This window comes from Lathamus discolor, chromosome 2, assembly GCF_037157495.1.
Source record: "Lathamus discolor isolate bLatDis1 chromosome 2, bLatDis1.hap1, whole genome shotgun sequence".
In the NCBI taxonomy this organism is placed as follows: Eukaryota; Metazoa; Chordata; class Aves; order Psittaciformes; family Psittacidae; genus Lathamus; species Lathamus discolor.
The window spans coordinates 120261807-120276786 of record NC_088885.1 but is presented as its reverse complement, the minus strand read 5'-3'; the positions used below and the strand labels follow the sequence as shown (position 1 = coordinate 120276786).

The window sequence follows — 14980 nt, the reverse complement described above, 5'->3', positions numbered from 1 at the left end:
GGGCTACAGCATGCCCAGAAGGAAGATCCAGCAGCAATTGCTTCCAAAGATACCTGAAATAAGAGGTTGAAATCTACAGATAAAAAAAATGTATGTATCCGTAGCAGTCATGTTTTCCTTTCTATGAATGTAGCATCTGGCTATATTGACAAATCTGATACATTTTGAAGTTTATCCCAGCCACTCCTAGAAATCAGATTTTTGCTCTAGGCTTTTTGTGTTTTTATTTTACAGTACCTTGCATGTAGAAGTTAAGATTTGATCTATTAGTTGGCCACTTATCTCACAACTTCTTGTAAACCTTTATTGATTTGTACAGGATCAATAACTCTGTTGTAAGCTTCTCTTACCTCTCTAGCTCATGCAAATCACTCCATAAATGTACTGAAGATGACTTTTCTCCCTGCATCTTGTTTATCTCTCCTCTTTGCTTCAGGATTCAGAGTAGGCACATGGCTTACTAATGGGTATATAAGCTCCTCTGCATAAGAATTAAATGCTAAGCATTCAGAAAAAAAAAAAACCATAAATACAGGAACCAAGCTTACGTGTTAAGAAAGAGTTCCTTTTAATGAACGCACTGGTCAGCAACTGGTTTTTGTATCACTGGAAATGTCTAATTTCAGAGTCATTTTTCAAAACCTCCTTAAAAGGATCACAAAATGACAATTTGGTCAAAATGGGTATGTATATTCTTAAACGTTTGAACTAAAAAGTAAGTAAGAAGAAAAGTTAGCACTAAGTTTAGAGGATGTATTTATGGTTGAGCCAAGCAATGATATTCAGGCTCTTTGGTGTGAAGCACATCTGCTGACTTTAGTTAGGAGCTAGGAAGTGAAAACTTTCACTACTGTGGTCTGAACCCATGTGGTTGTTCACTCAAGGCCAGGAGCCTGATTTTCTCATAGTCATACCAGTGTAACTGTGAAGAAATCCCACCAAAGACCTGCACTGAGGTCCCTATAGTAAAACAAATGGTCCCAGGGGACCCCTCATGTGGTAAAAAAAGCTTTGTAAATGACCTGTAGATCAGTGACACTATTTCCCTAATCTTGTGTGTGCGAGGCTTTAAAAGGCCATGTCCATCTCTCCTGTAATGAAATCTGCTCATACCAGATGTGAGGAATCATCTCAGAAGCAGATCACTCAGGAATTTGCAGTCAAGTGAAAATGATGATGGAATTTGTTTCAAAAAAAAAAAAAAAAAAGGAAAAAAAATCACTATATGGACTGCAGAAATCTGTTGTGAGTTTTTTAATTCACAGACTTAAAAGAATCTGATCTCATTTTGCATTTTATCTGTTTTATCAGAATAAAGAGGAATGGATTCAATGCCATAATGGAAAGTTCTATAGTTCTATAGACAATCAAGGGATGATTTCATAACATAGAGTCTCTGGTATATAAATGGCTGCTTGCCACTTACTCCATTTGGCTTTCTGCTCAGAGCATGGGCTTCATGAGAGCTAGTCTAATTGCTACAATTAACAAAATTAAATGGCTTATTGTGTATTTAGACAATTCTTCCCACATCCTGCATTGTTATGCTACAGAATCAGTAATTACAGTGTTCATGGACACGTGTTGTGATTATTTTTATCATGCACCTCTTGCAGGGACTCAACCTAAATAAGCTTGTTTAGATGGATGCACAAACGCAATTTACTCTGCTTTCCAGCATGCACAAGAGAAAGAGAGGCAGCAGTAGGACCCCAGCAACCTGCTGAAGTCTTTTCCTTGGCATTGGGCAGGCAGTGCAGGGGGTGCAGAGTAAATCATAGCACCTCAGTCACTCCCGACTGCATGACTTCAGGGGTAGAGCAGGGAAAGGGCAGTGGCTTTGGAAGCTGAATTGCTGGCAGAGCCAATTAAAACTCAGTACACCACCACTTTTAAGGCTCTTAAGGAGTTGTATGATCAAATCACAAACACTTCAAAATTGTTTAATTTGAGTTCTGAAAAAAACAACAGGCTAGTTGTGAATATTTGCTGGCCAATAAAAAGTAAATGAATATATTGTGTGATTGGCAGTCTCTTTCCAAATAAAGCTGCACTCATACCTTCAGTACTACTCATGAATGGCTCTTCTGGGGAGATGATGATATATTAGCTAGACTACCATATGCTTTAAATCAATTTGGGTTTAATAGCTATACAACACATACTAATAATTGCAGTTCTAATAAAATTTTAATTTACCTCCTTTGCTAAAAGTTTACAAAATCAGGCAGCTGAGGCCTGGCATTTAATTTTGGGAGGGAAATTTTCTCCAATGTTATAGAAATTTATCAATAGAAAATTTGTTGATTTGCCAATGAAAACATTGTTTATATGCCATCAAGCCCATACAACTCAAGCACAGAAACATTGTTCTAGCACAAGAAGCATATTTAAATTGAGGTAAACAAAAGTGGAAATGATTTTTTTCATTATTAAGTATGCAGGAAAAAAAGTATTGCACATATTTTCAAAGAATTCAGATATATTTTTAAAATTATCCTATTACAGAACAAACAACTTTTGTTTTAAAATAAGACAAAAAGTTTATCTTACATTTTCTTCTACGTTTTCTGAATGAACATGGATATGCATTACCTCTCCTTTATCTAATTAGAGTAGTGAATATTAGTTAAATTGTCTTTTCTGTAGCATACAAATCCAGAACACTCAAAATTTTAGGACCAAGTCTTTAACCAGATAAGTTACCATTAAATCTGCTGGCAATTTTTTTTTGATTCATTAGAACAATGCTTTCACAATTCTTACTTCTCACAAATAGATGTGATTGCTTTTCCTTACCAGAATATCCTTATGAACTCTTTTATTCTCGTGTACTGTGGAATGAAATTTAAAAGACCTGATTTTTTCATTATCTCAAAGTAGTTAATTATTTTTTACAATTTTTTTTTTTTTGCTATTGCTGTTTTTATTTAACTGTATTGATTTTAAAACTGTCTGCGGTAAAAAGAATAGTGCATATTGATTATTAACTGTCCATAAGGCCATCATGGAATTTCAACGTGGACTATGTTGAATCGTGACAATACCTATAAAAAATTATTACAGCTTTTAATGCGTCTATTCACAGCAATGCAAATTGAGAAACTGTCCATGCAGTCATCTAAGCGTTAGGATTTCAATGGCCAATGTTCTCAGTGCAAGTATCACTGACGTTACGAATGCAACAGAGCAAGGTCTTGGAGAGCAAATTTTGACTCAGTGTAAAATGACTTCTCCGTTTCCCTCAAACAGCCGGATTGAAAACTGAAGACAAAGTGCGCATATGTAGTGCCACGTACGGCACTGTGCACTCAGACCCTGCAGCAGTTTGCTTGAGAGAAACATTTTTACAAACATTATTAAAAAAGAAAATGAAAAAATAAAAGCCGCAGCAAACATATCAAACCGTTTCCAAAAGAAACCTTTGCATCTTGGATTACAAAATTTACCATGCGCCTTGTTTGTAAACGAAAACAGCAATTCCCTTGCATGAGCTAGCGTTTGATTCTGGAGTGAAGGCTCTGCTGAATTTGATGGGACAAAGGACTTGCTCCCAAAATCTCTTTTTTTAGCACTTCTTGCAGTGGCGTATTTTCTGACAAAATATGAGTGGTTTTCTCTGAATGATCAGCTCGATCTCCATGGAGGGAAGGGCAATCACTTTGTACAAAGCTTCAGGTCTGGACTATCAAAGAATTGCTTTATTTAAAAAATTATTATAGAGGCAGCTAGCCACTGCTTAATCCGAAAATACCTAAGAAACACCTGAAGCACGGGTGTTTTCTGGTCTGTGCAAAGTTCCCTCTGCCTTGCAGATTCCTGCACTTTCACCGATGTTTTGTTTTGAGGATCTCGCCCCAGCAAAGAACAACAGGTATTGAACATTTCACTAAGAAAAAAAGTCAACATTAAAAATGGCTAATTGAACGCATACAAAGAAACATAGGCTGTGTAACCTCGGCCGTTTCATAGTACAAATATTAATTATAGGAAAGACTGAAATTTACCCAGCAGCATATACAGCAGTGACTCTACTGGATCTATCTGATAGTGAAGATTACAATACCAATCATCAGGTCTTCTCCATCCTGACAATGCCATTTACAACAGTAACTCTTCAGTTCTGCTTCGCTCTCCTAAAACGGATGGAAATAGTTATAGCAAATTGTTTCTTATGGAATCACTTGGTGTCTTTACAAGCCACTTACAGTTGAAGCAGGATCCACGGTGTATAGAGTATTCTAAAAGTACCCATGTAGGCTTTCATATGGCATTACACTGCAAAACAAACCCATAATGTGTGAAAACCACTTTTATATCAACCTACAGAAGCCAGTTGATAAAATTCATGGACCGATTCTTAAAATCTAAGCTATAAAGAGAATGAAATGTATTAAAAGATTTGAGGTTTATAAAAAGTAACCTGTTGATATCATATTTTTACTTTACAAAAATATTGAAATAATTAATGAGTTTTTCACTCTGCACCAGCTTTAAAAAAAATACTATCAAATTTGACTTGCACCTTTAATGCATTTGAAAGCACCATCAGGGGATACTTTTAACATAAAGGAAGATACCACTGACTAGATTTAGGGAGGTATTTAAAACCCAAAAGCTTGCAGCAAAAGCACTCTATTACAAGAGATTCAACCTAATTTTGAGACATATCTGGACACAAGTCTTGAACAGGCAGAAGAGGTCTTCCACATAACTTGCTTAGATTATACTTCATTGAATATACTTACTAAGAGGTGGCTGAAAGCCTTTAAAAGACATCACTTTCACCTTGGGTGAGAAAATCAGAGCTGTCTCTACAAGTTGAGAACTTGACTGGTCTTTCCTGCTTCTTGTTCTGGTAGGGCTTGTGCCACTTGTTACCTGTCCCTCAGGCAATAGCAACTTTGCAGTTATACAATGTTTGGCACTAGAAGGGTATGGCATGTCACAGTCTCTTGTCACCCCTGCATACATTCACACACTGAATCATGCGTTCTCAGTCCTGAAACAGAGAAGTTTCAGTGTGTTCATCTGTTTGTTGTTTCTTCTGATATATCTGAATGGGGTCCTCCAAAAAGTTTAGAATACGAAAACTATACTTCCCTGTTCTTTTACATATATATATAACTTTTGTTTTTTTGCAAATTGAACACTGAATCATGATTATCATTTAATTTACATCACTACGTGCTAGAGCTCCTTATTCCTCCTGAAAACCAGAAGTGAGCTGCATAGGATTTCTGTTGTAAGTAACATCAAGAACTTGAATTGCCTTTAAAAAGACTTTGAAATTCCACAGAAAACAAATAGTTCTGGTAGTATGGATGTTTATGACCTAATTAATCAGAATTTAGTTTATTTTCCATTGGCAGCCTTACAAATATGATGATGTATTTTTTAATTAAGAACTGTTTGCATATCTATTCTAACCTGAATGGTTGATTTATGGGAGGGTTGAAGACTACTATGTTCCTGTTTTGTCCCTAGAAAGCAGTTTTCATAACAGCAACACCGTGTGCTACACTTTTGTTATTTTTGAGAAAGTTTTTGCTTGTTTTTGCTGCTGATTACGCAAATGTCAATCATTCATTTCTAAAATAAAACGCACTACTGGCTAAAGTTGAAAGCTCTGGTCAGAGCCTTCCTACTGGGCTGATTATAAGTACTGTGCAGTCAGAGTTTCATAGCAGCATGGAGTCGTGGGTGAGTTTCCCCAGCTGAAGTAACTGACCTGTATGTGTGGGTCAGGTTTGGGTTTTTTTTGAGGCTTTCAGGTGATGCTGCTGTATCAGTGTCCTGCAGACAGACTGCACACAGTGGATCAAATGATAATCATGATGATAGCCAGACTAAGAACACTACAGCTTGCTGCTCTACTTGTAGTACGCAGTTTAGTTATTCTTACAGCCCTACAGTCAACCCTTAATTTGGACTGTAACGTCGTAGCTTCTTCAAGCTGTGTTTTTGTTTGCTTACAATGTGGTTTCATATTCCAATCGCTCCTGGATAAGGGCATCATCTTTATATTGTAGCCGTGGAGGAGCAGGGGAACATTCAAATGCTAAGATCGCCTTCCTCAGGCTCCTGTCCAACACGTGTCTCTCCCACGCTGGGTACCTGTTCCTGAACAGATCGATTTTAATGACAGACTCCTCAATCCTTGGTGGCCGGGATGAAGGTGTGGAAGGTGCGGTGGGTCTCACCTGAAACACAGGCACACACCCATCCCTCTCTGCGAATTTCTGATCCCGCTCACTCGTGACACTCCGGTTGTTGGAGATGGACCGCAGAGTGTTTGTGGCCACTTCTGAGGGTAGGGTGAAGGCAGTGGCAGGGTCCTCACAAGCACAGCTTGGCGACTGCCCAAACCTTGGTCCATTGGGGTGAAAGAAGGCATAGTACATTAGCATAAAAACAATGCCTGTTAAAAAGCTGCTGAACACTACACACAGTGCTGGTATGGCAAACGCATCAGAGATTGGTGGGGCCTTGTACAGATACCAGAGAGCACTCAAGGCGGTGTTTTCTAAAAGGATCACAAAATAGTAAATGAAAAGCCTACAGCGTGTCCTTCCTTCTTTGACATTGAACCAGCTGAATATATAGATTATCCCAACAACCATGTCGAAAACTATCTCCTCCCATTTAGTGATGCAAAACTCTGTCTCGCAGTGGACGATCCAGAAGGTCATGATGCACCAGTGCAGCACAATGAAGATCCCAAAGTACAGCTGGAAAACCGAGGCAAACAGAGCAAAAGTAATGACCCTTGCTGCAATTGTGAAGAAATGCCAGCAAAACTGGATTATAACAGCCATATAACTGATGGGTTTCTTGTCATCACGGGAGTCACGGAGGGCCTTTTGGTAAGAAGCCAAAGCCCAAGCCAGGGATACAAGAGATGCTGCAGCAGTAAGACCTAGGAAGAAACAGGAGATGTAATTAAGACATAATTAGTATATCAGCACTTGGTTGAAACCAGTGAGATCCTTGCTGCTTTAAATGTGTACTCTACCACTGACATCACACAGTCTCTTCCTCCCCCTTTAGCTCAGCCAGCATGGATAAATGGACCTTTACTGCTGAGATTTCATTGCCCTGCAATGTTGGATGATCACAAACGAGTTTGTGGCTATTGAGCTACACTCTGAAATGCTTCTCTTGCAGTTTCATGTTTTAAACAAATTAATTCACAACTCTGAGCAAGTTGGAAAAGGTTTCTGCCCGCTGTGTGATTTAATAGGATCTACTGTGGTTATTGTCTTCAAGAAAGAATAGGAATTTTCTGATTCATTTGGATAAGTCATTAAAAAAGCCTAACTGTCTTACTCTTGCTGATGGAAAAAATATTGCCCATTTTGATATTTCCACCACATTTACATAGAATTTTAATAAGTCGAAAATGTCAAAACTTTGTTTTTAGAGTTGGAAATGAAATTAATTTTAGAAATGTTGGAATTTTCTACTGAGTTAAAATTCTGAGTACAGATGCTCCTGTTATGTTCATATAACCGTTCTATTTCCCATATATCACGAAATTGCCTATTTATAAGGCCCTGAGCTATAGTATTTCTGGAAATATGACAAAATCTGAAAAATATTTTTCACAGAAAGAATTCAATAAAAAATTATTTTTCATGAGATTTTCAAATGCTATTTTTGTGAAAATAATCCCTATTCAGTTGATATCACAAAAAACACAAAACTTTTTTTATATAAAAACCTTTATATGCTTATTTTGAATGTGTATTATTCTTTTTTCCTCAAGGGAATTTGATTGCTGTCGGTAGATAAACTTCAAAAAGAGTTGTTTTGCAACTGAATGTGATTTTTAAACTAACCTCTTACTTCCATCACTACCAGAAAGATACCTTCCGTTCCCATTTAAGAAGTGATACAGTTCAGCATGATTATTCATATGCTTAACACTTACACAGCATTCTGTTGGAAATGAATGATAATTTTTCTTTACTAGAAGATTAATTTTTCTTTACTTACAATTCATATGAAGCTGCTTTGGAAAGAAATGGGAATTCAGCTGAAATGCAAAACACCCGCCTTTCAAGTGTATTTATTATTTAAATACAATTGCAAAAAATATGTTGTATACAGAAGGAAAATATATCAAACATTTTATACTTAAAACTAGTTTATTACCAAAGCAAATTTTATATACAGTTACTGAATGAATTCAGAAGTCTCCGCATCCCAGACTGAGAATTTATTCACAGACCATGTAAAGATAACAATGCTCCAGCTTACTCTATTTCTAAGCAGTTCCTTAACTTTGAACTACTTATTGAAGTAAATCAAACTGAAATGAAGAAAGCTTTTTATTTTCGTCTGCTTTTGTCTGCTGTTAAAAGCTGTTTATTCATTTCAACCACATTTGGTCCTGATACATAGACAGTATTTTTTCTCCCTGCTCAATAGCTTTCTTTAGAACTCAATCATCAAGGGTAGATAACTTAAATATTATAAATAAATATTATAAATTGTTAATAGGGAGTGGTAAATTTAAGCCTAAGTACATGTTGCTCTTCACTTTTGAATAAAAAAAGTTTATTTAAAACAGAAAAAAGTAGGTTATGGAAATAATACCTGATGCTGAAGGAAATAAAATCTTTTTAAGCAATCCAGCTGGCTTAACACACTAAGATTTTGCTCAATAAGTAGGACAGAGGGATTCATTGCTTTCATGAGGGACTGTGTTTGCTAGTGTGTCTCCCTCAGTCAGTGCCAGGGTGATAATTATGTTGTGAGCTCCCATAAATCCATGAATTGAAACCCACTTTGTTTTAAAAATAAAAATAGTAATAAAAAATCAGCAGAAAAATAGTGCAAACTTAAAATTCCAGGGAGATCTTTTAATACAACTTCATAATTTTTCTTCCCACACAGGCTCCTGGATGCCAGATCACCAACATTACTTCTGGAATCCTCCTTTATGGAGAGAATAAACTATCGGCAATAAAGGCAGGAAGGAAACAAGGTATAAATTGTTATTTTCATTTCTGACGTATATTTGCTTTTCACATTTGGCTGCCTTTCAGTGACCGTCATCTCTAGAGACAACACTAATGTCTGAAAATGTAAGTTCTCATTTTCCTGTAGGAATGTTTTAAGTATTGAAAAAATACAGTTCATTTCCTTTATGAAATGAAAAGTTTGGAAAAGTACATGAATAGGATAAAGGATAAGAGAATCTTTTAATAAAAATGAGCCACTCTGAAGAACAGCTCAAAAATAGCATTATCTGCAAGGGAAAGAATAATGTGAGAGAGAAATCTACATATTTTCTTGGCAAATCTAACAGTAATGACCTCACACACTTGCCCAGAGGTTTGTAGAGATACAATCAGTTTTGCATTAGGAGGTGTAAAATCATTCAATAATGCACACAGAATGTTCCAAATAAAATGTTAAAATTCATAAGAATATCCAGTCTTCTAATGTTAATTAATTCATAGTCTTTTCCTGGGACAGAAAAAAAGCAAGTACAATAGCAACATAATTCTGTTATTTAAATAGTCATTAATAGGGAAACATCCTTTGCTTTTATAGAACTACTCAGGGATACTGGCATAAAAGAGAGAAAAGGAGACAAGAGAATGTATAAAAGGAAAGAACTGCCAATTAAAGTATTTTGTATCTACTCTTGTGCTATTGGCAATGGTGTTAGGGATATAGAATTAAGATAAGGCTAAATGCTTCATGGGCACCATCCATTTCTCTTTATTGATTAGACCCAGCACTAAAGAATTATTGAAAGTATAATTTGTACTGAGAACAATAATGTAAAGGTGATGCAATTGGCAGTTTGCTAATAAATGTCACTATATAAATGACTGACTGGGAATGGTTAGAGATAAAGTGAATTATTGTAGCACTGAATGGATAATTCATTAATCACAACACACTGATGCATTTACTCAGTTTGTGCTCATATAAACCTCTTTATCCCTATTTAAGAAGAAGAACTAAAATAAATTTCTATTACTATCAATCCAAAACTTTAAAGGCAGTAACATAGCACCAGGAAAAAAGGATGTCCTGTAGACCTAATGGAAATGCAATTACTTGTAACAAAGCAGATGGTTTAATTTCTTAGATTGGGAAGGCTTATTTACCATTCAGAAATGAACAGAGAAGTTGGACTGTGATCTGTTCATGAAGAACAAGAACCAGACTTCCTGCTTGCTCAGCTGCAGCCTCCGCACTCTCTCCTGGTGCTGCACCAGCTTTCTGGTCTGTATTTGAAAGTCTTGCGTATCAGAGACTTGTATTTAGGGTCTTGATCTAGGAAATTAGGATTAACTAGCATTCTCAGTTAATATATACTCAAGAAACTGTATGTTCATCTGTTACAGACTGTTAAAAGTCCAGGAAAGCAGAAATTCTGTAAAGTGGCGTTAGGAAACACGAAAGCATGTTCCTGTTTCTTTTCTAAAGGTGAACCTTCAATTTATTTTTTTTTCCCCAGAGTATATGATTTAGTCTCTGCAGCTCTGTCCGTAAGAGGAAAGAAATACAGGCTTTGCACAGGAAAAGATCACTTCACATACTGCAACAGACAAATAATGCTTTTGTTTGTTTCTAAAATGGACACCTGAGAAGCTCTTAAATAGGAATTAGTGGGGAGTATACCTACTCACTTCTAGCCTTTGTTGCTTAGCCCACCGACAACAGTCTCAATAATGAGACTAGCTAATAATGCACTGTATCAGGACAACTTCCTGTCAGGAATGAATTAGAATCTATTTTGAGTGAAAAAGACAATGGTATGATCTTTTTGCTCTTGATCAATTGCTCTTTTATTCTCTTAATAGTTTCATTACTTAATTATATTATTTGTACAAAAGAGTGACAACTTTGTATCTACAGACGAGTTTCAGATGTCCTTAAGGAAGTGCACATCATGTCTGAAAACAAAGAACAGAATAGCCTTGATTAAATTACAATTTTAACTTCTTTCCTTGGAAATGATTCATTTATCCATATATAAAGATGTTCTTGTATTTTCTAGAGGTTCTCCCAATTTATTTAACTTTGAAGAAAGCAATTTAATGTGTAAGCAGTGCATGTGATTTACTAGTTTGTATTTTAATCCCACTCCCACAACATAATCTTTAGACTGAGATGTAACTGGAAAAAATATGGGTCTCATTGTCACACTAATTTTGTCTTGCTCCTGATTTGTACTTGAGAGACTAAAGGCATATTCAGGTCCATAAACTACTTCTAATCCCATAGAGTAAGCACAATACATCTCAGGTCAGCTGGGAATCCTAAAATCAAATGAAGTGATCGGAGAAAGTGCTTCTTGACATTCAACCTGATTTCAAAAATCAAACCCCTGCCAAGGTTTTTTCACTGCTTCATCCTCCTTTTTAAACTTGTACTCATTTCACCATTTCCAGGAATAAATTTATGTAAAAGCAGGAATACCAAACACAGCAGGATTTCTGGGCATGACAACATTGCCTGGGATCTGGGACTATGAAACCTTTTTTAAGGAAGCCTGTTTTTATGCGTTTACTACCCAGACGGAGAAGTGACACTATATGCACCCAAACTTCCAGATGCTTTTCTGAACCAAGGATCTCTAACATTTATAGTCACCTTCAAGGTCTCAATACTGTAGGAAACAGTACAACATGACTGCATCTCTCCAGCTGCAGAAAATGTCTTGCTCTGTTTACACAGCTCTTGCCATGCTGCTCTGCAAGTATAGCCACAAACCTGACATTCACACGGAGGCCTTGCATGCAACTTGACAACAGACTGTGAGTTTCTTCACTTATTTTTTGTTCTCATACGCTAGTATGGCAATGTATGACATGGTATACATACTGTGCTTCAACACATGGTTTAGTGTATAGGATGCTTTGCATGCTTCAGGGGCAGCTTTGATCATACCAGGGCCTATGTTTCCAGGTTCTCAGTATACATTTGATGCTCATGGGTGTCATTCCCTGACCAATACTGTGAGATGAAAGCTACAGATGAAAGCTAAAGATGAAGTTTGCTTTTTTATGTTTTCCTATTATCTGAAGGGATAACAATATGAACTCTTGCCCTCACCTGGTTTATTTCTCCATAAACATGGTGCAAAGAGAATTCTATTACTTTCCCACATCGGCAAGTTTGTCTTTTATTAGCGGTCCTAAATCACAGTCAAAGATTTAATTTGCAATTGAAACAAGCTGCTTAAGGTCAGAAAGGGATTTTTCTTAGGTGCCCCTAGATCATGCCTAGCCAGAAATGGCACCTTACTGAAATATGCCCCTTGTGTAGTTTTAGACTTGGGCTGGTTTAGGTTTAGACTGTTCACTGCCCACAAACATGAGAGTGCCAGTGTCCAAGGATGAGTTTCTGGTAGTTCATGTTTCCAGTTTCTGCCACAGGCTGCATTCACAACTGGGGATATTCAAGGCAATATAGATGGTTTCATCAGCTCATCGGCCAACATTTGGCTTAACTTTCTCCCACTGTGTACTGGGCTGGGGCAATACAACGTAACAGATGGCAGGAACTCTTCCTCGTTGAAAAGCAAATCAGATTTATGCCTGATATTACTTCCCCTATGTGCTTCATAATGCTTAGAGAACATGTTAGCACATATAGGAACAATTTCTCCCATGATTCCTTTCAGCTGCTTTCTATAGACAATTCTGGTGAGACAACTTCCAGCTGTTTCTTTCATTTGGGTCTCCATAACAGCTTAACATTGCCCTGGAAGTCTAGAAACATTATATGTATTAAATATTACTGTCAACTTTACTTATTTTACTTACTCCTATTTTTTTTCCAGCAAAGTTTGGATTCTGTGCAGAGGACCAAAATCAACTGACAAAAGGATGGATTATTACACATCTTTAGCAGATTCTTAGGGTGTGTACCAAACACCTGCCTAATGGTTTACCTTGTGCTGCACTCAACGTCCTATTCACCTCAGCAGATCTAACTGCTGTATGCACTGCTGAGATGCTTCTGCTGAGCAGCAATCCTGTTCATAGCTTTAAACAGATCTACAGCTGAATGATGGTCATGGTTTTATTTGAAGAACAGTTTCCCTTTGCATCTCCCCTAAACCCAAACTAATTTTGTTGTTAGTATCTCAGGAGTTCTTTTGGAAGATACGAATAAAATCTATTAAAGATAAAGTCAACTTAGCATGCAGGAACCACAAGAACCATGAAAGTTGTATCTATCTCTGCTGTCTTTCAAGAGACCACAGACAGTAATTCAGGCCTCTCTTTCTTCACAGACAGCTCATGATTAAAGGTTTTTGGGGCACCATGATCAAAAGCTCTGCTATCTTCTCATCACTGTAAAAGTAATTGACTAAGATACTTGAACTGAAGTCCCACTGCCAAAATATACTACATAGGGCCATTTACTAGTGGACTGAATATCCTGGCTGAGCTCTTCTCCCTCACAAGTTTATTTTCCTAATACTTGTTGGTTTCTTGTGCTAACAAATATGTGTTATAATTTCCAATTCAGGAGTCCTTATTAGCTACTAATCAAGTCCAGTCCTTCATAGGTAGTGACAACCACCACATATTCATGTATATCATGCAGTTTGTACACTGCCAGGCTTGGCAAGACTGCATGAGATCATTTTGCCTGTTAGGAAGCTAAACATAGACTTCTGTATTTTCACAGCTAGACTCCTTGTCTGTTAGGTAATTTGGTATCTTTATATTCCAGTGAAGTATGTGCAGCATAAACATACCCACTGACTCCAGGTTCATTTCCATGATTTCTACATTTCTTCTTACGTATAAAGTGCTTTTGACATCTTGAGGTCGCTGCAAGTAGAATCAAGAGATTATGTAGAGATGCAGCAAGACCAAGCAGAACAAAAACCCTGGCATTAGCTCCTGAGGGAAAACAACATTGTGACAACATAAAGCTAAGCTAACTATAGGGCACCATTTATGGGAGAAGGCTCTACCTGCACTGCTAGGATCAATGCACCAGACATACAGACACCTTCCATAAACTCAACAGCAGAAGCAGTAGCACTTCCCCCTGACACCTAACAGAAGAAAAAGATGTAGTTTACTAGACACATTAAAAATCCCGTTAAAACCTAAATTTTGAGGAAATGCCTTTCTATTGATCCACATTTCTGTGATTTTACCTTTATTTTTCTATTAAGCTTTTATATGCTTTCGCTTATGCAACTCCTGGACAAACTTTCTCTTGGTATACTCCACTGATTCAGAGAAGCCAGCCACACAGATTTTTCATTCCATGGCTACTAACAAAATCAACTAGAATTCTTTTATTGGAAACACTTTGGAAAAATGTTCATCAAGTGAAACAAAACAAAACTAAAGATGTAAACAGTAAATGCCATTTACGTGATTTCAGTCTTTTATGGAACAAAATATATGCTTATTTTGGAATACACAAATACTTTTCTTTAAGACATTGTCCTTAGTCTACAACAGTGTATAAGCACAAATAGGGAGATGAGTATTAGATCTGGGTTTTTGGCAAAGTCACTATGGTGACCTATCCCAAGGTGTGTATGCTGTCATTTCCAGCTCACAGGGCAGTGACTGCCAGACCCCAGTGGCTAGCTGCTGCAGGTGTGGACTGAACCCATACATCAACAGCTGGCAAGACGCAGAACTTCAGCACAACTCTCAAAGCAACGATACGATCACCAGAACTAAAACAATACACGATCTGGAAATTAATCCATTGAAGAGAAAATATGGTGGTGCTAGAAGCTGCATTGGTTTTCTTATAAATTCTGCATGAAACTGGTTTCTGATGCACTGGGTGTTGGTGCTTGGGTGCTGGCTGGCCTCCACAAGGAGAGGCCAGGGACTGCCTTTTGCTGGACACAGCTGATACCAGCCAGCTCCAGACTGAACCACTGCAGGACACAGCTGAGCCCAACAGCTGAGATGGTGCTGTCTCTGGTAGAACATATTTAAGAAAGGGCAAAAATGCCTAA

General features: G+C 37.2%; 1 protein-coding gene and 1 long non-coding RNA gene across 2 annotated transcripts in view; both read right to left on the bottom strand.

The window, feature by feature from the left end:
* Positions 1-1239: 1239 nt before the first annotated feature.
* LOC136009379 (uncharacterized) lies at positions 1240-4330 on the bottom strand. The gene is made up of 2 exons (XR_010610533.1): positions 4209-4330; positions 1240-4136 (listed from the first exon to the last, which is right to left on the bottom strand). It is a non-coding gene; the product is annotated as an uncharacterized LOC136009379 (long non-coding RNA).
* A 1642-nt stretch (positions 4331-5972) lies between these two features.
* XKR4 (XK related 4) overlaps positions 5973-14980 on the bottom strand; it is a 225546-nt gene continuing 216538 nt past the window's right edge. Inside the window, exon 3 of the mRNA XM_065669369.1 lies at positions 5973-6919. Coding sequence (XP_065525441.1) covers positions 5973-6919 — 947 coding nt within the window. The remainder of the gene's footprint in view (positions 6920-14980) is intronic.